The 27711-nt window shown below is 29.2% G+C and overlaps 2 protein-coding genes across 3 annotated transcripts in view; one reads left to right on the forward strand and one right to left on the reverse strand.

Moving 5' to 3' along the window:
- LOC101234822 (huntingtin-interacting protein 1) overlaps positions 1-27711 on the forward strand; it is a 167091-nt gene that overhangs the window by 44190 nt on the left and 95190 nt on the right. Inside the window, exon 2 of one of the 2 annotated variants that reach the window (XM_065807880.1) lies at positions 26560-26691. In XM_065807880.1, the coding sequence (XP_065663952.1) occupies positions 26596-26691 (96 nt within the window). In that variant the 5' untranslated portion in view covers positions 26560-26595. Of the gene's footprint in view, positions 1-26462; positions 26692-27711 lie in introns of those variants that run through there. The other variant, XM_065807879.1, reaches the window with a different exon arrangement.
- Positions 17445-17888, reverse strand: LOC136086292 (uncharacterized). The gene has a single exon (XM_065808584.1). The coding sequence runs from the start codon at positions 17886-17888 to the stop codon at positions 17445-17447; it is 444 nt and encodes a 147-aa protein (XP_065664656.1).

Here is a 27711-nt window from a genome sequence, read left to right on the forward strand (position 1 = left end):
GTACACGTAAAATTGGTAAATATAAATGAATTGATACGATTTAGTGCCATTGTACGTTTGTTTTATATGTAATTAAAATTAATTAAATATAAAACGACAATATAATTACTTTATGATTAGCTCAATAATTAGCTTCATTCATATTGAAGTTAAAATTACAACTTTTGGTATATATTTTATAAATTACAACTTTATAAATTTATATTTTAAATTTATAAATTATAGCTTTTGTTAAATATACAACTTTTGGTATATTAAAACTGAATTCTGTAAAAAAGTTGAAAATGAAAAGAAGTTATCAAAAGATACGAGATTGAGTCAAAGCGGATTCCTTCTAAGAAAACACTATTTTACAAATATCACGTACTTAGTGTTAAATAAAGATATTATTGGTGACGTCATACTGAAATAGGGTGAACGTACAAGGAAGTGTACATATATTAACTAAGGGTTCGTGATGGGGTAGGTATCATCAAGATATCAAAGACTTTAATTACGTTTTTATAACTTTGTCATTTAAAAAAGTATTCTTCGTATCAAAGGTAAAAATTGGGCTTGTCGACAAAAGGGAAGTAGTTACAATAGATCTAAAACTATTTTAAACATATTATCTAAAAACACATTTAAAAATAGTTTAAGTGTTAATATAGTTATTACGCAAGTTGAGATAAAATCCAGACCAAACTATTCATTGCATTAAGTGAAGAAGTTATTACTTCTACATACTTCGTAAAGTATAATTTTAATTCAATCTAATCGCCAGATTTAAATACGCCTTATAAATTTTCGCGATTAAAGCAACAACTCTAAGTGACATATTTTAAAAGTTTATTGATAAACAACTAAATAAAAGCTTTCTTTTACAGATTATTTTATTCTTTATTCTTTAATGGTTTTATACAATATTTTAAGAGAATATAGATATATGTATCTCCATAGCAACTTTAGTACTTCTCTTTCTTGAATATTCCGCATTGCTAATTTTTCCCAAATTTAGCAATCCGGAACATTAAAAATTTAGTTTAATGTTTGCACTTAGAGAAATTGTCTAGTCACTATTTAGAACACATTAGCTTGTAAATTCCTAAGGAAAAGACGAAAAAAGAATGGACAAGAGTAATTGTATCATAAATAACTATAAGATGTTGGACAGACGTCTTGTATGAAAGCCGGTTCTTAAGAGAAAAGAATAGCAACACTTAAATTATATATGTACATATCTATAGGGTGCCTATTAAAAGGATATTAAAAGGATAGGGACCAAGTTAGACTTTAGGCATTTGATTAAAAAGATATGATTTATGTATGTATTTCGCCATAAAGAAATTTTTTACAAAATTAGAATTTTACAAAATGTATATACACGGCTGGGGCAAGAAGAAGACTAGTTCATTCTTATCGCCAACCCTCTTCAAACCAAGAATATTAATAACAAGAAAAAAAGTATTACCGTTATCACAATGTAAAATATGCATAAAATACATATATAAATGCAAATATAAAAATTTCTTTATATATATATATAAAATTTTATTTTTTTTCAAACTTTTATTTAATAAGATTTCGAATTAAAAATAAATAAAAATGAGATAAAACATGAACATCAAAGAAAGGTAAAGATTCAGGTTAAAATCAAAAATAAATATGATTAAAAATAAAGTAAATCACAAGTAAATAAAACGAGTGATTACTCCTATTTAAAAGTTTTAGAAGAAGTCTAGTTCGTTGTTAATTATCAAAAGTTTTCTTTTTTCTTTTATTTTTAAATTGATCAAGGGAAGGAATTTTTTTTTAACTCATTATCCAATAACGTGTTCCATAATTTAGGTCCTCTGATTGCAATCGAGAACTTAGTAGCAGAATAATATGCGTTTGGTTGAATATTATTGTTATTTGAATATCTTGTTGGGTATAAATGATTTATTTTTTCAAAAAAAGAGTTAAATGATATGGGTGTCATTTTATTATCTACTTTGAACATAAATATAAGGATATGATATAAATTAAGTTGAAATACGTTGAGTATTTTGAATTTATTAAAAAGAAATTTAGTGTGCGAGAAGCGATCCACAATTCCAATAATTCTTACAGCGTGTTTTTGTTTAAATAAAATTATTTTTAGATACATTAGTGCTGCACCAAGCAACGTTAGTGTAATTTAAATAGCAATGAACAAAATAAAAATAAATAAATTTCAAACAAGTTTGGTTTAACAACTGTTTGGCTTTATATAAGAGGCCTGTATTTTTTGAGATTTTATTATGGGTTATACGTATGTGCTCTTCCACGTTACACTTTCATTTAAAACAACACCTAGAAACAACAAAATCGATGTATACAAAAACGTTCTAAGTCATAAAAACTATTTTTTCGAGGAAAGAGAAAAAACTTATTAAACCCAAAGTTATTACTTTAATAAATTCAAAAAAAATCTGGGTGCTTTTTGACATCTTTAAATATTAGATTTGTTAAAATATATATCAAAATTTGTGATATGTATGTATGTGTTTTACATAGTAAAAGTTGTCTGAATTATAACCTTTTTGTTTACATTTGTTAAGGATAATAACGAAAAGCTTGTCTTTTATATATTCATTCATTTTTTGTACCAAAAACTATTAAAAATCAAAGTTCAAACTATTACACATGTTAAATCACACAATGTATAAAAGGACCGATTACAAAGCCTTTGTCAGATACCTCACTGGATATCGTGTTCCTCTTCCCCGCCATTCGCCTCGTCGGTTGTTGGCCAGCTCATGAGTTCATCATAAAAACCACTGAACTCATCCGGAACATATTGCATTTGCTTCCTAATATCCTGCAGTTTCACTCTTTTTATCGGAACATTACCTAATGGGTAGCACACATTTTGCGGAAACTCGACGATGCGATCGACGACTTAAAACATCTTGTAAGTTTGGACCATCAGCTCATCAATGAGTGGCCTACAGAAAATTACACCTGGAGAAGTCCCGTAAGTGAAGTGCATTAGAGAACTTATTCCAAAACTTATCTTATCCTTAGCAGGAACTTTCTTTCCCCGTGTTTCTTCCGAAATGCAAGATTTTTTGTAGAATGTTGGCCACCACTTTTGAAAATCTATAATATCTTCTGTTGCGACTTCTTCAACAGTGAACTTACCAGTAATACTAGAAGTAATGATAAGTTCAGTTATCTGGTGAACAGTGTACACCCTGTCATACTTTTTCAGTTTTCTCTTTATTACAGCGAAGTCCCGGTCACAAGGTAGGTACGAGTGACCTCTTATCGGATAGTAATGCTCGATTCGATCAAATCGGCCAGTATCTGTGAGAGCCAAAAAGACTCTATTTAGTGCATGGTTTTTATTTTGGCCTCCACAGTTATCTGAGTAGACATGGGCTTCAGTAAACTGTGGAGGAGCAGACATTAGGAAATTGTACTCAAAAGAGCACACCTCATCAGGGCTTTTTCTGGCTGTGCCTTCATGGTACACATAAACATGACCTTTATTGCATTTCACATCGTGAATAGAGAAGAGATTAACAGATAGCTGTCTGAGGTAAAAGGTTTCCTGGACTGGTATCATTGGTAAAGGGATATTCTGCATGTAGTCAAATGCGATCGCTAAGACATGCGGTTCATTTTGTTTTGTGTCCGGGTTGCTTTCATTTTGGAGTTTGTTGTAAAACTTTTTTGATCGACATTTGTACAGCATCAGTTCAGCAGCAGCATTTCTCTTTGCTGCATCACTGAGATGAGGGCTTCGTAATTTTGAATTAAGCTCCTCACAGGTGCAACAAGAGTCTATCTGGGGACGCCCAAATCTTAACGTAAAGTTGTCCTTAAAGTAGCCTAGAAAAACTTTGTAGCTACATTTTGCTTCAGGATGTTTTCCTTTAAACATTGAATACAAAATTTTGACATTTAGTCTAGCATTTAGATAATTGATAGTTTTACCAGCATATTTGCTCTGTTTCACCGGATAACTTTCGATATGTTCTCTTATGAGAAGTCTTACATTGCCCCTGATTGCATTCGTTCCTAATTTTTTCCCTTTAAGGTCTTTTGGTGATTTTCCTAATACCAACAGGGAGCGCAATCGTCGAATACGACTAATTTTAATACCATAAAGGCTTTTAAAGATATCCACACATACCTTTTCTTTGGCATCCCCCACCAAAACCTCGTAAGTAAATGAAAAGTCATGAGCTACTCTTCCTTCGGCACCTTCCTTTCTGGGTCGGTGAGTTTTCACCTTCATGCTTGTAATCAACGATTGTAGAAACATATCTTGCTCGTTCTTTGTCTCTAACGTGCGTGCGAAGATCTCGCCGCTCTGCTTTTTTAGACGTTCCGTACATTTCTTCGAGCATCTGAAAGCAAAATATCTCATTAGATTATGCTGATATAAATGTTCGAGGTAGGCCTAAATGCCATAGTCAAACTCTAAAAAATGATGTTTGAGTAATTCGGCTATAACATTTGGCTACTGTTTAAGGTTAATTCACTAGCCTAAATGGAACGATATGGAACGTGTTGGATTAGTTTTGGCTAAGATATTTTTATGAAAACAAGTTGCATGGTATGTAATAAACAAATTGTTAAAAGGCTAATTGGGTATCGAAATTGCAATACAAATATCAGCTGCAATCAGTTCCAACAGTAGTAGCAGGTACATTTCTTCCTTTGTAGTCAATGTACTCTTTACCTTTCACTCTAGCTTCTTTAACAACATTCCTTTTCCATATAGCCTCATTTTTAACCTTTCTTCCACTGCTAGTACTAGGTTCTTCATCCATTATAAGTCTTTTTCATTAAAACAACGAGATGAATTGTAATAATTACAATTCATAACGCAATTTAATCATTAAATTGCGTGGGAGAAACTCTGTTCGGCTGATTTGACTGACGTAGTTTCCTTGTGGAAATATAAATATAGTCTCAACGGTTTTTTTATGAGCATATTTGAGGTGTTAAGAAACTAGGCGCAACTAGTTTCTTTTTCGGAATTAAAACCTGCATAGACACTTGTTTATCACGGTCCAGGCGTAAACCAAAAACACGCGTATATTACGGGCAGTTTTGCTCGAGTTAAACGCGTTTTTTTTGAGGTTTTAAAGTTAAATTTAGATGGATGGTTAGGCGCCAAACCAGTCTATACAACAAACTTAAAAAAAATTAGCTTATATTAAAAAACGATCTATGTAGTGTTCTTTGCAAACACCAAAATACTATAATTAAAATTTTTAAGTGCACTGAACTGCAATTACTTTTAATTTTTTCGGTTTAGTGGTTTTTGTTAAAGACTTTTAAACTTATCTCATTTCAACATATTCGTTGAATAGGCTCATTTTCGTTAAATTATCTCATTTGAATTATTCGTTGAATAATTTGTTTTAATAATTTTTTTGTTAATTTTGGTGGACTACTATTTGATTCTTTCAAAAACAACGCTAAATTGCTTTTCTTTTGCTTACGTGCAGCCCATACCTGTTACTTGTAACATCAGAGATATTTGTTCCGAGTTATCCCGACATAACACTAATGCTTCCGTTGCTAATGCTAATTCCCGTTTAGTATATTTGGTATATGATAAACTTAATCGTTTTGGGGCCGTATTCTCATCTCTCCGTTAAGCTTAACGGAGCTTTTGTCTGAAATTTCATTACATTATTTCTAAGTAAAGAAATGACAAAAATTTATATAAATTCGTTAAAATAAAACTTATACCAAAATAAAACATTTATGTTTAAAAAATTATAACTTTAAATAAATTTTTTTATTAATTCAATTTAAAAGAAACTTTTGACTAACGCTCCGTTAAGCTTAACAGAGAGATGAGTAGCATTTTACCGGCGTAAAATGCTACCAGCGGAAATTTTACTCTGGAATTTTTTACAGCCGTAATTTTAGAATCGTAAAATGTGTTCCATTCAATGTTATAAAACTTTTCCGCATTAATCTTTCTCATTTATTTCTCATTTAGCCACACATATAAATAAATTCTCGCGTTTAAAACTGAAAACAAATATATATATATATATATATATATATATATATATATATATATATATATATATATATATATATATATATATATATATATATATATATATATATATATATATATATATATATATATATATATATATATATATATATATATATATATATATATATATATATATATATATATATATATAAATATATATATATATATATATATATATATATATATATATAGTTTGTTGCATTTAAGAGTAAGGAAGTAGAAAAATGATTCTTATGCCAACAAATACGTCACTTTTAATTACTTTTGACTTTCGTCCAACATTTGCGTGTTGTCAGAAAGTAAAAACCATTAATTTAATTACAAATTAATCGTTTTTTAAAAAAACCGCAAAAACGCAAATTTAATTGACCAAAATGTTTTTAAAAACATTCTGAAGTTTTTAAAATATTCTGAATGTCTTTAACAATATAAACAATGTTTTTATTTTTATTTTTTTAATAAAATGTTTTTATTTTTATTTTTTTTACTAGCCTTTCACTGTCTTAATCTATGTAACTATGAAATTATATTATATATCAATATCCCATCAGTCCGATTTTTTTTCGGTACAGACCAGAAAGCAAAATTGAAATTTAAAAAAAATCACCATTATCATTTATAATAGTTATATAGAATTTTCTATTTTCAAAATAAGTTTGGAAACATGTTAGTCAATTTACTTATTTCATTAGTAAATTACGAATGAATCATTTTATTTATATTATACAAATACATTTCTCCCATACAACAACTTTCACTTGCATTTTGGTGTTATACTACTGGTTCATTTCAGGTTGTTTATATTATCATTATAATTATATTATAATGATTATAGTTATAACAAATACATATGTATACATATATGCATTGCCGTGGCTAGTGAGTTAGAGATCTCCCTCCCCTCCAAAAAAAACCATTCCATTAGAGCCCTAAAATCTTAACAATTTTTCCACTAGCTATTAAAAAAAAAAAAAAAAAAAGTCCTTAAATTTGCAAAAGGGCCCCAAAATTTTCAGATAGGTAATATTTGCTGCCCAACTCCCTAAATTGATGGGTTTTGTGGAGTCTAGCCACGGCTCTGCATGTATATGTATGTATGTATGTATGTATGTATGTATGTATGTATGTATGTATGTATGTATGTATGTATGTATGTATGTATGTATGTATGTATGTATGTATGTATGTATGTATGTATGTATGCATATATATACATATATATATATATATATATATATATATATATATATATATATATATATATATATATATATACATATATATATATATATATATATATATACATTTCACTGCCACACTTGTGCTGATAATATGATGCATTATCCTCTATAACACGGACGTGCTGATGAGCTTCAAAAACCTGTTTAATGGCTGAGTTAGTGATCCTTGAACACATCAAGCTCATATTTTATTTTATTTTTCTACAAAATGATCTTTGGGTATACAATGAAATGTAAAATTTTAATGAGGAAAGTGGTTCCGAAGCATTTACGAAAGGTTTTGTAGGAGAACTAAAATAAAATTGAAATAGTAACTCGATTCTTTTTATAAATTATTTAAATTATCAAAGAATAAAAACATAAATAATCAAAAAGTATCAACCAAGAAATATTTTTTTATTGATAAAATAAATAAAGAACTCAATTTAAAAAATTGAGTTCTTAATTTATTTGGCTTTATTTATTTGGCTTTTCTGGTACTTCAAGTTTTTTAATAATTTCAGAAGACCTTGCACCAAATATAAACTTCAGTGACTCATTTGGTCATTTGGTATATAATAATATTGATACAGTAAAATGCTATATGTAATGAGCAAGAAAGAAATCTAATTTTGTTTTGTATCAATAGTTACATCCTAAAAATGTACTTATGGAATCACCTCTATGTTTTTTGAAAATTTAATAAAAATAATATAAAATTCTAAAATAGAATTAAATGATTTTGTGGCAATATTTGCAGAACGTTATCTCTTGTTATGGTAAGTTTGATTAGGCCAGTTTCTCCAGTCTCCTTTTGTTCTCTTTCACTAAAATTAAAAAAATAGATTTATTTAGCCGAAATTGTTTATATCATAAACCTAATAAATGCAATGAACTTTTTTCTCTATTTCATATATTAAACCAAACGGCCACACTCTTCCTTTCACTTTAATTATATAATTCAGCTCAAACTGTGGCGCAATATTTTGCAAAGCATTCTTATTTGACATAAGTATAAACATATAAATCTTTGGAGCTTGCTCCGTGACTCGCTAGCTATCTCTCAGATAAAGATCAGAAAATTCTTGATCCGCCCCTGATCTATACAGATTTTGATCCTATCGTTTTACTGCTGACTTGTTAACCGTTATAACAAAAAGGTTGTCGTACATTAGATGAAATCTAACTTGTGTTATCCATTTTCTTACTACTGAAGTTTTTCTCTACTTCTATATATACCATATTTGTCCTGGTATTGATAGTTGTTGTCATAATTTTTAATTAATTTTCTGGTAACTTTCGACGTAATTTTTTTCAACGTAATTTCGTGTTTGCTTGGAGACTTTCTTGAGTTATATTTTCTTTCAATAAGAAAAATGAATAATAGCAACCTTGTGTTCGACATATATGCTTTGCTGATAACCGCATAGCTACATCCCATTTGAATGTTAAACAGCTGTTACGTCGAGCCTTGGACTTAATAGAAGGTAACACAAGCATGTTCAAATAAACACAGTTTGTTTTTATTAAATTACTAAGTTTTAATAAAAATAAAACACAAAAGAAAGTTTTTTTATTTTTGTAACACTTTTTAATATATTTTTGTAAGTTAATATTTCAAAGTACAAAACACAGATATACTATTAGAAGTAAAAAAAATCGATTTCGTTAAAGTGAATGATAACTGAAATTAGGTAATATTTGAAGAACGAAAACTGAATTAGAATTGAAAATCAACATCAGAAACGAAAATAAAAGTTAAATAATTTATTATTACTGAACGAAAGTTATTGAATTCAAAAGTAAAATTAAGAAAAAAAATTTCAATGAATTCTTCATTTCAAACAAATTCTTTTATGACAAGATTAAATGTATCGTTGACTTATGAGTTTGACTTTTACGTCAACGATACATTAAAATTTTGTTACAAAAAAATATATAATATAAAATATTTCAAGACACTAAAGGCGAGTTTCCACTCATTTATTTTTCTACGGGAACGGGAAAGGAAATGAAAAAATAATCAAGTGAGCATGTGTAATAAAAGTTTTAATTTGTCCGAAGGAAAATTGCGCATGCTCACGTGATTTTTTTTTTGTTCCCTTTCCCGTTCTCGTAGAAAAACGAATAGTTTCTCGTAGTCGAAACTCACCTTGAAGAGTTGATGAAATGAATGAGATGATAAAAACATCATTAGAGATAAAAGTTTTTATGAAACTAAACAAGAATATGTGATTGAAATTCAAACATATATTTTCTTAGTTTCAAATTGAATTGTTAAATAACTGTTTTACAATTATTGTTTGATTATTTATATTGCATTATATTATATTAAGAAATTGCTTTAATATTGTTGTCTTGAAACTTTGATAATGATACTTAATAAATTAATATCCTGTTAAAAATTTCCAAAAAAACTTGATAGAAGCAAAATTTAAACTGAATTAGGAAAGGAAGTAAGAAGTAGAATTGTTGAAATCATAAGAACTGAAATTAATTTTAAGAGATTTCAGACTGAAATAGGAACAATTTTATAAGCAAAATTAGAATTAGAAATTAAATCAACGCCACAAGAACTGAATAGAAACTGAATTAGAAATTATATTTCGAACTTTAATATCACTGACCAACTCCAAACTTAAGTATGTTCGTACCTATGCCAAATGAGGAGATCTTGCAAAAAATCAGGGTGGCGGAGGCCTGGATTCTAAAACGTTTGCCCCTCTTGCCCAAATGTGACGGCACTGATGTAATAAAATTTTTAACTTTACTATCTTAAGCTAAATTTAAATTTATCAACAGATTTTAAGTTTTGTAGAAAATAATGTAAATTACAAAGGTTATGACAATGCAAAATTTACAACCCCCTCATTTTGGGAAGGAGGAGGATGGGGGTCGGAAAATTTGCTTGGTCATAACTTTTGTAACTTAAATTGTTTTTTTACAAAATTTAAAATCTGTTGATAAACCTAGGTTTAGTTTAAGATAGTAAAGTTAAAATTTTTACTACATTATTGCCCTCAGGTTTGAACAGGGAAGGGAGTCAAACGTTTTAGGACGTTTTTTGTTCCTATGCTTCCGCCATCCCAATTTTTTGCAAAACCTCCTCATTTGGTATAGGTACGAACATACGTCCTGGTGGGAAATCGGCTAGCGAATAGCTAGCTATAATCGCAAAAATAAAGATAGCGATTTGGCCACGAGGATTGCTAGCTTTTTTATGTTAGTGAGAAGCTATCGATATTTGTAAAGATAAAGACAGCAATTTGGCTATGAAGACAGTTAGCTTAATAAGCTGAAGACCCACTGGCTATTGAAGCTCGCGTTATATTGCAATAAAATCGCTATCTAAAAATTTTGATATGTAGATATCAAACAGCTATAGATTTGTAGATATTTTGTAGCTAGCTACAAAGCTACGATATGTAGCTAGCGGCACATTACAACAATATCGCAATATTTAAAAGTTAATTATTCTCATAATAATAATAGGCTCAACACTAAAAATCGAATTTTTAAAGATGTTAAAGACATCAGGAAAAAAAAAACAAGAAAAAAAAAAAATTGCCTAAAAATTGCTATAAAGCTAGCTAGTAGCTCGCTAGTCGGTAGCTCATTTCCCACCAGGTTAAGTTTAGATTTTGCACAACTAGTGAAAGTGTTCTATCGGACACATCAAAAAACCCTGCAGGCGCTCATGCGTCCGCCTTACTTTGATTAAAACTGCCTCTTTTTTTTTTTAATTTGTCTCAAATTTTGTGTAAACAAAACAGATCTAAAACTGCCAAATCTTGTTGAATGTCCACTACTTCATCACAGCAACTGTTACATAAATTATACCGTCTACTAAATTTATGCGTTATATTTAACGTTTTGTAGTAATGGTTGTCATATAATAACATCAATAGTTGTAATTACTAAAAGCAGTTATCAAATCCGTCAAACATTTTATGTGTTTTGGCGAGAAAATAATATTTGATAAACTAATCCCTATAAAAAATTTGTTTTGAAAGTTTGGCGAGAACAATTTGGCAAATTAAGTCCAATAAAAATTTGATGTGATGAAAGTTTGGCAAGGAAAAAGGTATTTGACAAATTAGCTCCAATAAAACATAAAAATAAGGAACTGCTTTTGTAAAATATGTAAAATTGCTCAAATTACAAAATAATTTGGCTTAATATATTTGATCATTTGTTATTAATAATTTAACTTTGTTAATAACGTTTTAACTTTGTTAAAAACGTTTAGACTTTTTAACACTTTAGAAAACGTTATAATAAATCAATTATTGTATTATGTTATCTATATTTATAACTTAGATCAACAAATATAGAGGTATTTTTCTATTTGGTTCAGTGAAGCATTATACGTTGAAGATAAAAGATAAGTGTTTTAATATGTTACAGATAAATCTGTTTTTAAAAAAAAACTTCAAATTTTTGTTAGCACTTTCACAATTCATAAGTTAAACTAGTATTTGTAAGTTAAACCTTTTTTAACAATGTTTTCCAAATATATTTGAAAGCAATTAGCGCATTATTTATATTGACTTATATACTTGCGCGTAAATGTGAAGAAGTGGCAGTTTTTTTAGAATAACATAAATTTGTACATACAGTGCCGTAGCTAGTGGTTGCCTCTCCCCCCCCCCCCCCCATCTGAGTTAGGGCCCCAAATTCATAAAAAATTTTCCACTAGATATAACTTTAAAAAAATGCTTCTTAAAATTGTGGAAGGGCCACTAAATTTGAAAATGGACCACTTTAAATTTCCTCATTCCCCTAATTTGGTGTGGGATAGCCAAACCACGTCTCTGTGTACATATTATTATAAAAGTCAGTTCAAAAACTACTAGAAGATCATATAATAAAAGTACCTTATAAAGCAGCCTAGTATAATTTTAAGTTTTTATAAACAATTAAATACATAATTTTACAATTTTTGTAGTGAAATACATTACAGTTAAATATATCAATAAGTTTAAAACAACAGTAGTATGAAACAGAAGTATATAAAATAATTATAAATAGATAAAGATGTATTCTATTGAAAACATAACTTCGTTTAATTCCTGCTTGAAGGAACTATAACGTCAATTTTAGAAATAAATATTATTATTAAGGTTTTGTTCGATTCCAGAGATTGAGATTACGGTAAGAAATCAAAAATTGATCATATATGTTTAGGCAAAAAGCATTGAGTTATCATAGCAAATTTATTTTTTTATTTTAAAATGCACAATTTTTATATTTTTTGGGGATAAATTTTCTTCGCGTTTAAATATTAATCATAAAATGTTGTACACGTTTAGTTGGTAAACATCTTAGGTTTTACTAGTAAATAGTAATGCAAGCGTGCATGTTACTGATGATGATGATAAAAATATTGGAGTTTAGTTAAAAAGAAGTTTAACATATTATTCTATTATTTATTAACTGTCTTAACTCTTTTACGAGACAAAAAAATAACATTTTTTATGCATAATACAATTTAGCTTTGTTAAGATATTAATTTCGATAAGAATATAGTCTAAAACGTTACTCAAAAAGAGACATTAACATTTTGGTTACTCTTTATTGAAATAACTTTATAATAATTCATAACTATACGTTGGAACGCAAAAAAAACTTCGTTTTGCGTTTGCGTTCCAAAATAAAAACTCACACGCAAATTTAAAAGCATTTGACGCATTTACTTAAATAAACATAAACGCAATTTACGCAAATATTCGCGTTTACGCACGCATTTAATACGCATTTAAAATGCGTTTATAAACGTAACTCAAATGCGACTTACGCGTTTGCGAACATGACAAAAACGCGACTTACCTAATCTATTTTAAAATATATACCTTTTCAAGAAAACGCGAATTATTAAGTAGTTACTTTTTATTTTTTAGTTAAAAGATATAATTTTTTATTTGAACCGTTATGTTATTATTAAAGATATTGTTATCATTGAAGTTATAGCATTATACATTCAATTTATTTTTGTGCTTTTCAAGTTCAAAAAATATATTATCTTTATATTATGAGTTTACATTTCACTATCTGAATCATCGTCGTCCAAACAATCATTTTAACTTTCAAGAAGTTTTAAGTTTACTTTTAACAATGAGCTACTGATAATCAGATCAGCATTCATGTTGCCTCGTCATATACAAAACCAGTAGTACTAAAAAATCTCTATAAAAGCTGCTGATGATAGAATATTTAACAAGAAAAAATTGGCATTTTGGAATTTTTGAATCATAAATCATAAGAAGGATACACAGATATTGCAAGTCCTTTCTCTTTGATTTGCTTAAAAAAATAAAGTTTTTCTTTTTCGATTTCAAGTAAATAAAGTTGTATATTAGGCTGCCGAGCTTCTGGGCAATAGATCATCTTCATATGCACTATCGCCACCTTTTGTCTCTTCAACTCTTTCTACATGAGACTTTTCAAATAATTGCTTAAACAGCCTGACGAATGAGTTCCCTTCATCTCATGTAAAAGCTTTTAAATAAATATAACTTAAGTAATCAATAAATTCATTGTGTTAACAGTAATTAAAGCTATAAAATTAAAAAAAAATTGCCATTTATTTTTGATTTATTGAAGGTAAAGTGTATTGATAAAGGTAATGACAGGGCCGCCGCGTGGCTAAGAGGCGCCTTTGTGCCAGATTATTTTTAGCGCCCTTCCCTGAACTGAACCCCAATGTCAAAAACTATGACTTGTTATGAAATATTTCCAATGAATTCTTTTATTTTATAAAATAATTACAGGTTATATAATACGATAATATACAGGTTATATACATACAATATACAATACTAAATCTAAGCAATCAATAAAGTTTGCTTGTCTCAAACATATATTAAGAATTAGATTACTTTATAATTATTCATCACTCAAAAATCAAAATACTTTTTACATACTTACTCTTCTAGCTTTAGCAGCTACAAAGTTCTTTATGAGATCGTTAGTATCTATGGAATCCAAAGTATCGCTTTCTAAAGATATTATGGATAAGTCTGTTAATCGTTCTTCTTTCATGGTAGACCGTAAATAGTTTTTACTTAGTTTTAACTTAGAGAAACTTCTTTCTCAAGAAGCAATAGACACAGGTAATGTTAAAAAAATGCGTAATACTATAGTTATATTCGGGATGATCTTATTTAATGCATTTTTATAAATGTAATTTAAAACCTCGTGAGGAGACAAGTTAGATTTTATTAACCATGAGCGAGACTAGGTTTTTTCAAACCGAGACAGACCGAGACGAGAAGTTTGTACTTCTCGTAAGACCAAGAACGAGACGAGACGAGAAATTTAACAATTTTTCAAAACAAATGTGTCTGGATGATCGGACGACATTTCCACCTGAGCTAAAAAACTCTCTCTGATTTAGTTGAACTTGCTGGAATAGCTAAAATTTGTCTAGTTAATGAAGAGAGTTCTGGCAACGTATTTGAATGCAATTTCCACCAATCAAGAATCGGAAAGTCTTTTTTGGCATCAGGGAGATATTCATACTGGCACATTTTGCTCAAAATAGGATTCAGTTTAGATGTTGGCTCTTGTGTTTCAAGTCTGACGTTTAACTTGCGCTTCAGTTTTGAATTATGGGACAAATCCGCTGAAAGGACTCTGGCAACAGGTTGGCACTCAACATTATCCTTAACTTTTTTGAAGAGCTTTTAGTGAAGTCCCTTTAAAGCAGGATTTAAGTAGTTTGCAGCAGCAAAGTTTTTTGCATACAAGACACCGTAGCCATTTTTTCCATCCGTCTCAATAAATTGATCAATTTTGTCATGGATTAAATAAAGAGAATCGGCGACAGTTTTAATTGTTGGAATAGACTCAGCCGACCACGTTTCTGTAGCTTTCTTTAAGTGGTGCCAAAATTTCTACTGCTCCCTCGATTGATTTCCACTGTGATGCACTGATGGTCTTTGAAGAAAAAAAATCTTCATTTGCACATAAGCTGATAATTGCACTCTTCAGATGTAGGACAGAAGCCATGCAATCCAGTTCACTATTCTATCTTGTGTCAACAGATTAGCGTAACTGTCTAAAATTGATTCCTTGAGCGTTTGATTCGCATTCAAGCAACTCAGCTGTAACTGTTGACTGGTGAGTTAAAGAAGCCAAATCTTTGCATTTTTGCAACGCATCATCCATTCCAGCAGTCATTCCAAATGAGTCTCAATTGCACATTGCAAAATATGATTGTTGCACAAATATTGGTCAAGGCGCTTTGACAATTTGACTGCAAGTTTCATGTTTCTTGCCTGGTCGTTCACGCAGTACATTGGCAAATCAGTAGACAAAATTAGTTCTTCTAAGAAAGAATCCAGCTTTCCTTCAATTTAGATACCTGTGTGTCTGCCTGGGAACTGTTGGACATAATGTGTCCAGTGATGTAGTCTCCAATTTTCGTCAATAGCATGAAGTCCAAGAGATGTAGCTATTCTAAGCTCTAGAAGTCCAAAGGTCAGAAGCAAATGTAGCACTTTTTAGATTTGGCGTAATCTTCGTTATTATGCTCTTCATTCCAGCTTGAACTTCTCTTGACCGAATTGAAAGCTTTCTTGAATATGTTGTTCTGTGATGAAGACTCAGTTTAGGGTTTGCAGTGTCAATTAATTTCTTGAAACCTCTTCCTTCGACTGCTGAAAAGGATGCCAGATCAGTGCAAAAACAATCCAGCATTGCAGAGTCAAACTGTTTGAATGAAATTGTCTTTGTCATACTTGGAATTTTTTTCAAGCATTTCGACCATGGTTCGTTGTTTCTTCTTAGGACGAGGAAGAAGAGAGTTAGTTTTTTCAGAATACTCAACGTAATCTCGGCTGCGTTTTTTTTCGAGGTGACGATGAAGTCCGCTAGTGTTTCCATCTTTTGTTTTCAAAGACTTTTTGCACCTCTTGCATTCAGCACCGTCACTTGTTTTTTGAAAATATCTCCAGGTTTTGTTTTTTCTTGGTGACATTTTTGATCGTTGAAATGAGGTCGAAAGTGCACCATTTTATACAAAAAGTTTTTGTATTTAAAATGTAATTAAAAATATTTAAGATCTAATTAAAATTTTTTAATTAGATTTAAAAAAAAATCTAATTAAAAAATCTAATTAAAACCACGGAGTCAATATATTAATAAATTAAAAAAACAAATTATTAAGCATTTTGTAAATTATAATAATTTTTAATTTGGAAAATAGTATAATATTTAAGTCTCGTTCTACTTCTCGCGAGAATTTTCTATTTCTCGTTTCTCACGAGAAGTCCCATTTCTCACGAGAAACGAGAACGAGACGAGGTCTCGCTCATGGTTAGATTTTATAAAAAATTGAATGGATCTTAATTCTTCGTTTAGAGCTATACCATCAATATCTTCATCGTTTAAGTTTGAATCGTCGGTTAATTTTATATGCAAATCTTTGCAGTGTTTCAATAAATCCTCATTATCCCATTGTTTTAGTTGGTTGATGTTGTGTATTATTTAAAAATCGTCGTTGTGTTGTTGCAATTGTTGAAATCGTTCTGATTGACAATATAGTGGTGTCCAGAATCGCGAAGTAGAAATTAATTTTAAAATCACGTTTTGCATCGTTCACTGTATTATCTGATGCTTCGTAATCGAATAACTTAATAATATCAAGTTCTCTAGCTTTAGCCATTGCAGACGTCAAAGGTTCTTCAAATTTCTCATCAGTTCTAAGAGTTTAAGTTGTTCAAAACTGAATTAAGATTTTCTGTTACTAATTGTAAATCGAATGTGGGCTTTTGCATTATTTTGCTGACAATATTGACAAGATTCAATATATCATACCAAATTAAGACGGAACACAAAAATTTAAAAGAACAAACTTTTGAAATTATATTATTTGCTTTAGCTCTAGAATCCATGTCTTTTGTGTGGTCAGTAGTGATATCTAATAGAGCTTGATAAATTTCTGACATATACATTTTTAGAGGTTTCAGGGCTTCTATCCGACTTTCCCATCTAGTTGCAGAAAGTGGTTTTAGAGTTAAGTTTTTAACGTATTTTTTTAATACATCCCACCGTTTCATACTGATTGAAAAATAATTATATAGTTCTTGAATCACACAAAAAAAATTTACCGTCTCAAATGAAATTTTAGCAGCATCGTTCACTACTAAATTTAATGAATGAGTAGCGCATGGAACAAAAGAAGCTCATGAATTTATTTCAAGAATTTTTTGTTGGAGTCCATTATGTCTACCACGCATATTGGCTCCGTTATCGTGCGACTGTCCGCGTAAATCTAATATATTAATGTTCATCAATTTCAAATGGTTAATGATGAACTCGAATAAACCTACACCGGTTGTGTCAGTTACACTTTGGAATCCTAAAAAATGCTCACGTATTTCTGCAATATTTCTAGATTTATTGTGATAAACAAATCTTATGACAATGGTTAACTGTTCAGTATGGCTTATGCCTGGTGTTGTATTAAGAATGATTGAATAATATTTTGAAGAGTGGAGCATTTCTAAAATCTCTTTCTTAATAGCATCACTTATAATGTTAATTATTTCGTTTTGAATCTGATCACCTAAATAATGACTAATATTCTTTTTCTCAGACGTTTGAACGCGATGTAAATGTTCAGACATTATTGGATTGAATTTAGCTATGGTTTCTATTAATTTCAATCGCCAATATTTTTTTTTCGGTTTCGTAGAGTGGTTGTTGCATTGCATCAATAGTGCAATTTTTTTTTAGTGACATTCTCAATTCGATATATTTTGAACTGTTTTTTATGTGCCCAACACTAGTTTCGTGAACTTTTAATATGTGGCTTAAGTGTTGCCAATCATTACAACCATTAGTAAGTTGTGTAGTATTAGTAGACATTAATTTGCAAAAGTAACAAAATACTGAATTATGAGTTTTCGAATAACTCCTGCAAATAACTCCTGCAAATAACTCATGCAAATTTTTTCCCCGTTTGATAAAGTTCGATAATAATAATTATCAGAAAATTTACGTCCAGACTCATTTTTTGGGAAGTCTCTCAAAATTAATTGCTTAGGGTCATTTTCTATTAAACAATCTCTTAATTTTATATTAATTTGTTTTGGCCAAGTAGCCGGATCGTTAAAATCAATTTTTTCGGAATCGGAATCGATTTATTAATTTCTTTGTTTATCGAGACACCAGAAAAAGAACTTGGTGTTTCGGGATTCAGGTCTTGATTTTCTTCCGCTGCAGTCGTAATAGGATTAACAGATTTAAAGTTAAAATCAATTTTTTCGAATCGGAATCGATTTTATTACTTTTTTTCGATTTGTTTTCTATTGTAGAGATTGTGGATACACCTGAAGAACTTTGTGTTTTGAGATTCAGGTCTTGATTTTCTTCCGTTGCAGTCGTAGTAGGATTAATAGTTTTTATAGTAAATTTATCTAAAGAACCTGATAGCTTTTGCCGAGCCTCTTCTCGCTTAAGTTGATTTTTCTTATTTTGCGCGCCTGATAATTTTGATTTTTTTCCGATTCCAGACATCTAAGGTTTTTAAGTTAAAATTTATTATACATTAATATTTTAAATTCATTTATATTTTGTGCCATAAAAAATTTTATATACGAATTTAAAGTACTGGTAAAAAAATTTATTGTTTTCAAGTATAATAGAAAATACAATATTGGGTTTCATAAATCAGAAAATATTCGTTTTCTGTAATTGTCAAATGTTTAACAATATTTCTTATTTAAGAGAAAAATTTCACGCGTTTATTCTTTTGTGACAATAATTTAATATTGTAAATTATACTTACGTTGAAATTTTATAATGAATGCCTGATAAAAATCAATAAATATTTGTTTTACACAGAAGACAAATGAAGTCCCAGGACAACAAGTGCTATAGAATTTCTTTAGAATTTCTATAAACTTTTGAAACATATGGCCTATAGAAATTCTATAGAATTCTATAGAATTTCTATAGAATGTTTATTAATTTCTATTGAACTTGCTATAAAACTTTTTTCTCTATAGAAAAAAAAGAAAAAAAAGTTCTATAGGAATTTCTATAGAAATTAACAGAGATTCTAGAGAAGTTCTATAGAAATCTATAGAATTTCTATAGGCCATATGTTTCAAAAGTTTATAGAAATTCTATAGAACTTTTTTCCTGGGGTGGTGGTCTTGACTAGACGTAAACATCATAAATGAACATATATGTTACATTTTACGCAAATGTCGCACTTGAGCACATGTGAGTATATGTGAAATGCCGCGCGCTGCGGTGACTTGATTTCGTTAACGTAAATAAAAGCTAAAATTAGGAATTATCTGAAGAACGAAAGCTGAAATAGAATTGAATATAAGTAACAAAAAACGAAAATAGAAATAGAATTAGGAGTTATTACCGAAAAAAGTTATTGTATCAAAAAAAATTTTGATATAATAATTTTTTTTTGACAATTAATTTACAAATTTTAGATACTTGCTTTAATATTGACGCACATGTTTGACCATAACGATGATATTTGGAATAATTATAGAATGTATCATTGGACCACAAAACTGGTCACGTGCTTTCACGTCATTACGTTAAGTATAAATTCAATGCGTTCAACCTTTTGTTAAAAAATAAAATAAACATCTAATGATTCTTAAGAGTTGCAAATCAACCACTAACAGAATAATAAGTTTCACTATCTATCACAATCACTAACACTTTTTCTTTCTCAAAATAATGAGTTTCACTATTATCACAATCACTAACGGAATAATGAGTTTTTCAAGGTTGTTGGCTGGTAGGAAATGTGACACTCCCGTATGGAAATTCTTCGTTTACAATAAAAAAAGTGACAAATCCACGTGTCTATTACAGGACATAAATAACAAAGGCGCGTGTGGCGCAACTCTTGGCGGAAAAAATTCCAGTAACTGGGTAGCGCATATTCAGAGAATACATAAAGACACACACAAATGTTACACAGATGAAAAGAAAAAACGAAATGCAGAAAAATTTTTTTTGAAACGTAAAATTGATAAAATCAATTCTACATCTTCCCAAAATAGTGGAAAGACTAAATCCCAGACAATAAGAAAGTGCTTTGAACACTGAATCACCGCATGGCCAACCGAATCAAGTGAATATCAAGTGCGTCAGGATAGCGTGATTAAAATGATTTTTAATACCAGCTATCTAATGGTATTGCTTGATCAGCCGTCGTTTTAAAAGATGATAAAAACGCTTGACCCAAAATGTAAATAGCCAGGTAATAATTAACGAAACTAAATTTTTAAATTATTGTTTTAAATTTATTCAATGCTAAACAATTTTTAAATGTTTACCTGTATTTATATTATCATTAATGTAATACTATAGTAACAAACAACACAAACTGATGTGCATTAAATGTTAACTGATTTAAATCTTATATTGCTAGGTCTGCAACACTGAACAAGCTGATAAACGAACATTTTCTTCTACAATCTGCACAACTGAAAGACTTGATGAATCGTACACGCAAAGTAACAATTTGTCTTGATGGTTGGACAAAGAAGGGTCTCACAGCATTGTTTCTTGGAATACCTGCTTGTTTCTATGACACCACCATTGATAAAACACGACATGCTTTCCTAAATTTGATGGAACTCTAACATCCCCACACGGGTGAGATATTTGCCGAATGTTTAAAGAAATGGGGTATTAAGAAAATCAAGTTATGTTGATTGTTTCAGACAACGTGTCTAATATGGTAAAAGCCATCAGGCTCTTACAGGAAGTGCATACAGCTAAGAAATCTGACGAATCTGAATCTTATGAGTTTGAATCTGACAATTTTGAACATGAAACTGATGAGGAAGAGATCCAGTCTCAGTCAGAGCAAACTGATTTATCCCTGTGAGATCATATTCCATATCGTCGAATGCCATAAAAATCACTGTTGTATAATGAAATGCATATATATTTACGACATTAGTCATCAGAAGGTATATGTTGTATACTGGAATCCTAGACATACACATTATGAATCGATGTGTGAATTTTTACGTCATAAGATGCATCATGGATCGAGTCTATCCACGAGTTTAAAAGTAGGTTACTTTATCGGTAAAAAGATGGTTCAGAAACCATTTTTAATTTTTATTTAGAGAAAATTTGTTTACTTGGCGCGTAAAAATAAAATAAACTGTTTTCGTTACGTCCGTTTCCAAAAATTTCGTAAACCATAGCAAGTGGGAGAAAATCGATGAAAAAAAAATCGCTGTGATTTGTTATTTCATAGCAAGTAAGTTGATATCAAAATTGAGAAAAAAAGAAATGAGGTTGCTTTTATTTAATTAAAGTTTTCATCTATAACAAATAGTCTATAACAAACATCTATAACAAATAGTATCTAAAAAGTCAATATTTGTAGCTGCTAAAGCACGAATTAATTAATAAACGTGCAGCTCATCTTCAGTAAAAGATGTTCTTTTTGCAGCTGTAGAAGAAAAATACTTGTCAATTCTATTCCTTAATGCATTAACTGACGGAGCCTTTTTGCATGCTAATGGCAAGTTATTCCAATTATTCACAATATGATTTGTAAAAAAATTATGACGAGCATTATTATATATGAATTTTCGCATTAGGACATTGGATGATGATCTGCGAATTGGTGAATTATGCCAATTAATAATCTCAAAACGATTTTCGAGTTTAAACTGTTAGATCAAGACGCCGACACCTTTCAGCATAAGGTATCCTATTAAATCAGTATTTTTGTACTTTTGTTACTTTTGCGCTGAATTTTTTTAATTTCTTTGATGTCACCTTTTAAGTAAGGACAAGCGAATAGCGAATTCCAGATGCGGTTTAACATACGTAGTGTATAGTTTTCTCCAAAGCTTCATATCTCTTTATCTAAATGTTTTTTTTTAATAGGCCGAGTATCATATTTGCTTTACGTGTTGCAAACTGTATGTGTTGATTCCATTTTAGATCATTAGATATAAAGATACCCAGGTCTCTCTCAATACCCGTTACCTTAAGAGTAAGTGATGTATTTCCATCATTCATTACATATTCATGATTTCTATTTCCATAACCAAGGTGCATAACTTTACATTTTGCAACATTCGATTACATTAGCCATTCCTTTAACGATTCTGGTCAAATTATCAGTATCGTGAAACTCAGGTCATTCATTATTTCTTGTAACAGTTTAGAGTCATCAGCATAGATTTTATGAACTGATTTTATCTTAACTGTGAAGTCTTTTATATAAATGATGAAAAATATTGGACTACGTACAGACCCTTGTGGAACTCCACTTAGAACATCGGTCAAGTTGTTACAGTGTTCACCTAAAACCATTCGCTGTTTTCAACTAATCAAAAATGACTCAATCCATTTAAAAACATTTCCATTAATCCATTAATTTATAAAGTAGTCTACGGTGAGAAACTTAATCAAACGCCATTGCCAAGTCCAAAAATGCAATATCGATTAAATTTCTTTTACTTAACGCTTTCGTAATGTAGTCGACACTCTCCAATAAGTTAGACGTCCATCTCTTTTTGGACATAAATCCATGTTGATTATGTGAGATGCAGCTCGATTTTTTAAAAAATTTGGCTACCTGTTTCCTGATAATCTTTTCCATTACTTTACATGGAACTCAGGTGATAGACAATGGACTTTAATTAGTGGCATCAAGACGACTTCCTTTTTTAAACAACGGTGCTTCCAAGCTGTTGGTGTGAATCCTTCGGACAGTGCTTTATTGTAAAGTAAAGTAATAGGGTAAGTTGTTTGAGCTGTGCATTCTTTAAGTATCTTTAGACTAATGTTATTAGTACCAACAGGTTTATTCGGGTTCAAACCTTTCAAATAAGTTAGCGTTGCTTTAGATTATTAAGTTAGCTGTCCTAGTAGACAAATCGTTGTCTTTATCTTTACAAATATTGATAGCTTTCCGCTAACTTAAAAAAGCTAGCGATCCTTGTGGCCAAATCGCTGTCTTTATTGTTACGATTATAGCTAGCTATTCGTAAGCCGGTTTCCCACCGGGTTATTGTGAACTAAGGTAATGGAGGAAATAAATTTAATAAAAATTGTGCAATGCTTTCGGGTTTCAAAAAATGCCTTAGATAAACTAGATAGTGGGTTTAAACATTATTATTAGAATTCAAGTCGGAGAAAGCAAAGTAAATTTATTAAGAAAGAAATTAAAACTAACTCTTACAAAGTATGTTGCACTGTGTGATGCATCATATCAAAAAAAAGAAATATTTGTATAAATCAGGTTTGGCAATTTTTGATTTTGGCTCAATTCGAATTAAGCAAACCTGATTTTCTACTATGAAATATTTCTTTTTTTCGATATTATTCAATTAAATCATTGATTCGATTAATTCAAATATTCAATGAATTCAATCGTGACTCAATTAAATCATTTGTTTTAAAAACTGATTAGTTTTTAAAACAAATGATTTGATTAAATCGCGAGCAAACCAAGAGGGTTTAATAAATGAATCAACAGAAAGAGGTCGAACAACAAAAGTGTTTGATGAATTGAGTTCTCGCATCAAAAGACAATTAAAATATAGCAAATATATCATTTGATTCAAAAACGGAATCCGTCGAAAAAATATTGTTAGTTGCACAAAGAACTGCATCTAATAAATACGAATTTAATTTAATCAAATTACTCAGCTAACCACGTTGCAAGAGAAAATGACGTCTAAAGAAGCTTTTGCATACTTCTTGAATAACAAACTTTCAAATAATGTTAATGAAAATACTCATAAAGAAGCACCATGCAGATTTCCATCTTATCGAGCAATTTCCGAAATTAAAAAAGTCCTTATCTAAAGAAATATCTATTGAAGTTACTAAAACAAAGACCAAAGTTAAACTAAAAGGCCTTATGGATCACACATCCAAGAGGCTTGTGAAACTACAGGAAAAGAAAATTTTAAAACATTTGATAAAAAAAAAAAAAGACTGTTGAATTAATACAGATAATTGTTGAGGTGTGTTTCCCGGAAAAAGTTAAAAGTTTGTTAGCACTTAATAGCGGTGATAGAGAAAATTCATATGATATGGAATCAAATAAAATTGATGACTAAGATGAATAATATTTAAATGTTGACAACGTTGTTTTAGAATTAGATATAGATGTAGAAGAATAATGTTCTAAACTGTATAATATGCATATTCGATTAACTACTATATAAATAAAAATACAGATTAGTTGATGAAAGTTAAAGCATATCGATGAATTCAAATTTAGTATAAGGTGGCAATCCCCAAATTTTTTTTTGAACTTGTTGCTCTTATACTTGGGATGGGGACTAACTTTTTTTTGGGTGTTTTTGATCCCGGACTTCAATCATAGCAATGTTTTAGCAAAGCATTATATTTTGACTTTAAGCAGGAACTTAATAAGTTTGGAACATTTGGAAATTGTCCATTTTTTTGGACAATACCCAAAGGTATCATATATAAAAACTCTAACTGGTGCCCCCAGCGTTCATCTATATCTCTTTCTCCCCCCCTTCCTTCTTTTCTTGTTGCGCCTAGAGCTGGTTAAGCACAAAAATAAAAAAATATTTTCTTAAGTCGCAGTTAAGGCTTCATATCTCCATAAATACAGCAAATATATTTTTGACCACGTCTTTCAATGAAATGTTCCTACTTTGCAGCGTAGCTAACAGATGCACTTCAATGAAGCAGGTCGGAATCATCAAAGTAACTAAGTGTCGTTGAATATTCGGAAACCGAAAATTCAGTGCTTCGGCCGAGTGCCTAGCCGTATTTGGTAAAATCACTCTGTTTTAAATAATTTTAACCTGGTTTCAAATAAAATATAATTACAATGCGCTGCAGCCATTTTTTCAAAACGCCATAAGGTAAAAATAATCAATTTTTATTTTTTACAAAATAAGCTATTTTAGGTGTCTACGAACGTTATCGCATGAATACTTTCGAAGAAATACGAAAAAAATTCATAAAATTAGTAGTTTTAAATAATGTTTAACAAAGAGTTTGCACTAATAATTTTTTTTAATTGCTTTTTTCTCGAAATGCGTTATAAGCATATTAAGGCGTTTTAAACGAAAAACGGCTGCGTTGCGTTGCTTAAAAATACTCAACTGACATAGTTTAACTTTTAATATTATTAACAAATATAATAACAATATATTTTACTTGCATTACGCTTTTCCGTTACGCAACAAAATCTCATAACAAGGCATATCAGCCACTGATAAGAATGAAAATTTTCAGTGTAATCAAATCTTGTAAATCTTGATTTGTCAAAAATTATGTTCTCGTTTATTTATCTCAACAGTATTAAAATTATACTAGCATATTGAATCCCATTGAAATTATGATGAAGCTGCTGTTAAAAAATATACATTTTCCCGCAAGCTAAACTAAATAATATTATTTTATCCGTGTTCTTACTGAAAATTTCCCACACACCTTATTATTGAAGCCCTCCCACCCTCTCATCTACTAGACCTAAACTAAAATTCCCCAACACCCTTGTATAAAATACGCCTGAGTATTTACCATTCCGTTAATTCTTATTTTAAAAAAGTGATGCTATAAATAATGAATAACCTTGATTTTTAGATAATTACTTGAAATTTAAAGCCTTCTAAACCAGAGCCGACGACACCGGGGTAGTTGTGGGGGAGGGGACAGGGTGCAACTTTTTTTGTTATTGTTTTTCTGAAATTTCTAGATATAGAGAAATTTTTTAGAAATTGTTGATTGTGCCCCTCCAATTTTAAATATTGTCAGCACTGTAAATAAATACAAAAACGATTTAATCTTTTCTTTAATAAGTATGCTAATTGCCCCTTTCAACTCTGGTTATTTTTTTATTTGGTCCTTAAGGTCCTCACATAGTTGTGTACTTTTTGCGCGATCCTGTAAAAAAATAAAGTTTAGTAAACACGCATAAATATTATTTTATAACATATTTATAATATGAATATTTATAATATAATATATTTATAATATGAATATTATTTTATAATATTCTTTCATTTTACTATAACATAAAGTTTATATAAATTATTAAATTTTCAGTTTATAACAAAATATTCATTTAACCTGTTATTTAATTATTTAATGTTTTTTAATTATAATTTAAAGTAAAACTAATGTAATGTAACGTAGAACTAATGTAAACTTACTTAAGTAAGTTTACATTAATTCTATATTACAAAAAAAAATTGACAGAATTTAGTTTTGAAGTTGTAATTTTTCACTTAATACTTATGCGTAACACATTGCACTTATTATCTGAAACTTAATACACACATATATAGTTAACACATATATAAAACATAAAGTCTATTGGAAATGACAACTTTAAATGAATATTCATTGCAAACGCGTTTGGATCGTAGAAAAGGAACAATGTCAGAGGTGGATCGTGCACAATATGAAAAAGAGCAGGTAATTTGAAAATAATTATATTAACAACAATAATATTAATGCTTAATAATACCATTTATAATAATAGTGATAGTCGGTATATAATTATAAGTAGTAATAGTCGTAATATTATTGTTATAATTATTTTTACAATTTTTATGTTTATTTTAATACTTAAATAAATTTAAATCATATTGTAATGGTGCTTTTATTTTTTAACTTCAATTTTTTTTTATATTTTTGTATTGGTTATTTTTTTGTTTATCTTTCTTTTTTTGAAAAATAAATAAATAATTCTCTCTGTTTTATTCAGGGTTTTTTTTCAGGTGTCACTCCATTGACTAGTTTATAACTATATGAGTGACACCTAACATTATTTATGTAAGTTTGTAATCTATTGTTGTAAATGTCAAATTTCATGTTAAAATAAATAAATAGATTTAAAAAAAAATTATTATAATAGCGATAGTAATAATAATGATATCAATAGCAATATAATAATAGAATAATAATAATAATAATAATAATAGCAATAATAACAACAATAGTAATAATTATTATTATAATAATTATTATAATATATATATATATATATATATATATATATATATATATATATATATATATATATATATATATATATACATATATATATATATTTATAAGCAATATAATTATATATATATATATATATATATATATATATATATATATATATATATATATATATATACATACATACATATATATATATATTTATAAGCAATATAATTATATATATATATATATTTATATTAAATATATATATATATATTAAATATCTATATATATTTATATATCTATATATATTTATATTTTATATATCTATATATATTTATATTATATATATATATATATATACACTCTTGCATGGTCGTTTTTAAGTTTTTACCATAAAATATCAGTTTTAGGTTTTTATAAAAAAATTATTTTAAAGACCAATAAAAAGATTTTTTTTTCTTTATTATTTGATAGATTGCCCGCCCTAAACAAACTCTCAGT

The sequence above is a fragment of the Hydra vulgaris genome, chromosome 10 (assembly GCF_038396675.1).
Source record: "Hydra vulgaris chromosome 10, alternate assembly HydraT2T_AEP".
Taxonomy (NCBI): Eukaryota; Metazoa; Cnidaria; class Hydrozoa; order Anthoathecata; family Hydridae; genus Hydra; species Hydra vulgaris.

Excerpts from the sequence above, each read along its gene's own strand:
- LOC136086292 (XM_065808584.1), bottom strand. The coding sequence starts at position 17,888 with ATGTCTGAACATTTACATCGCGTTCAAACGTCTGAGAAAAAGAATATT.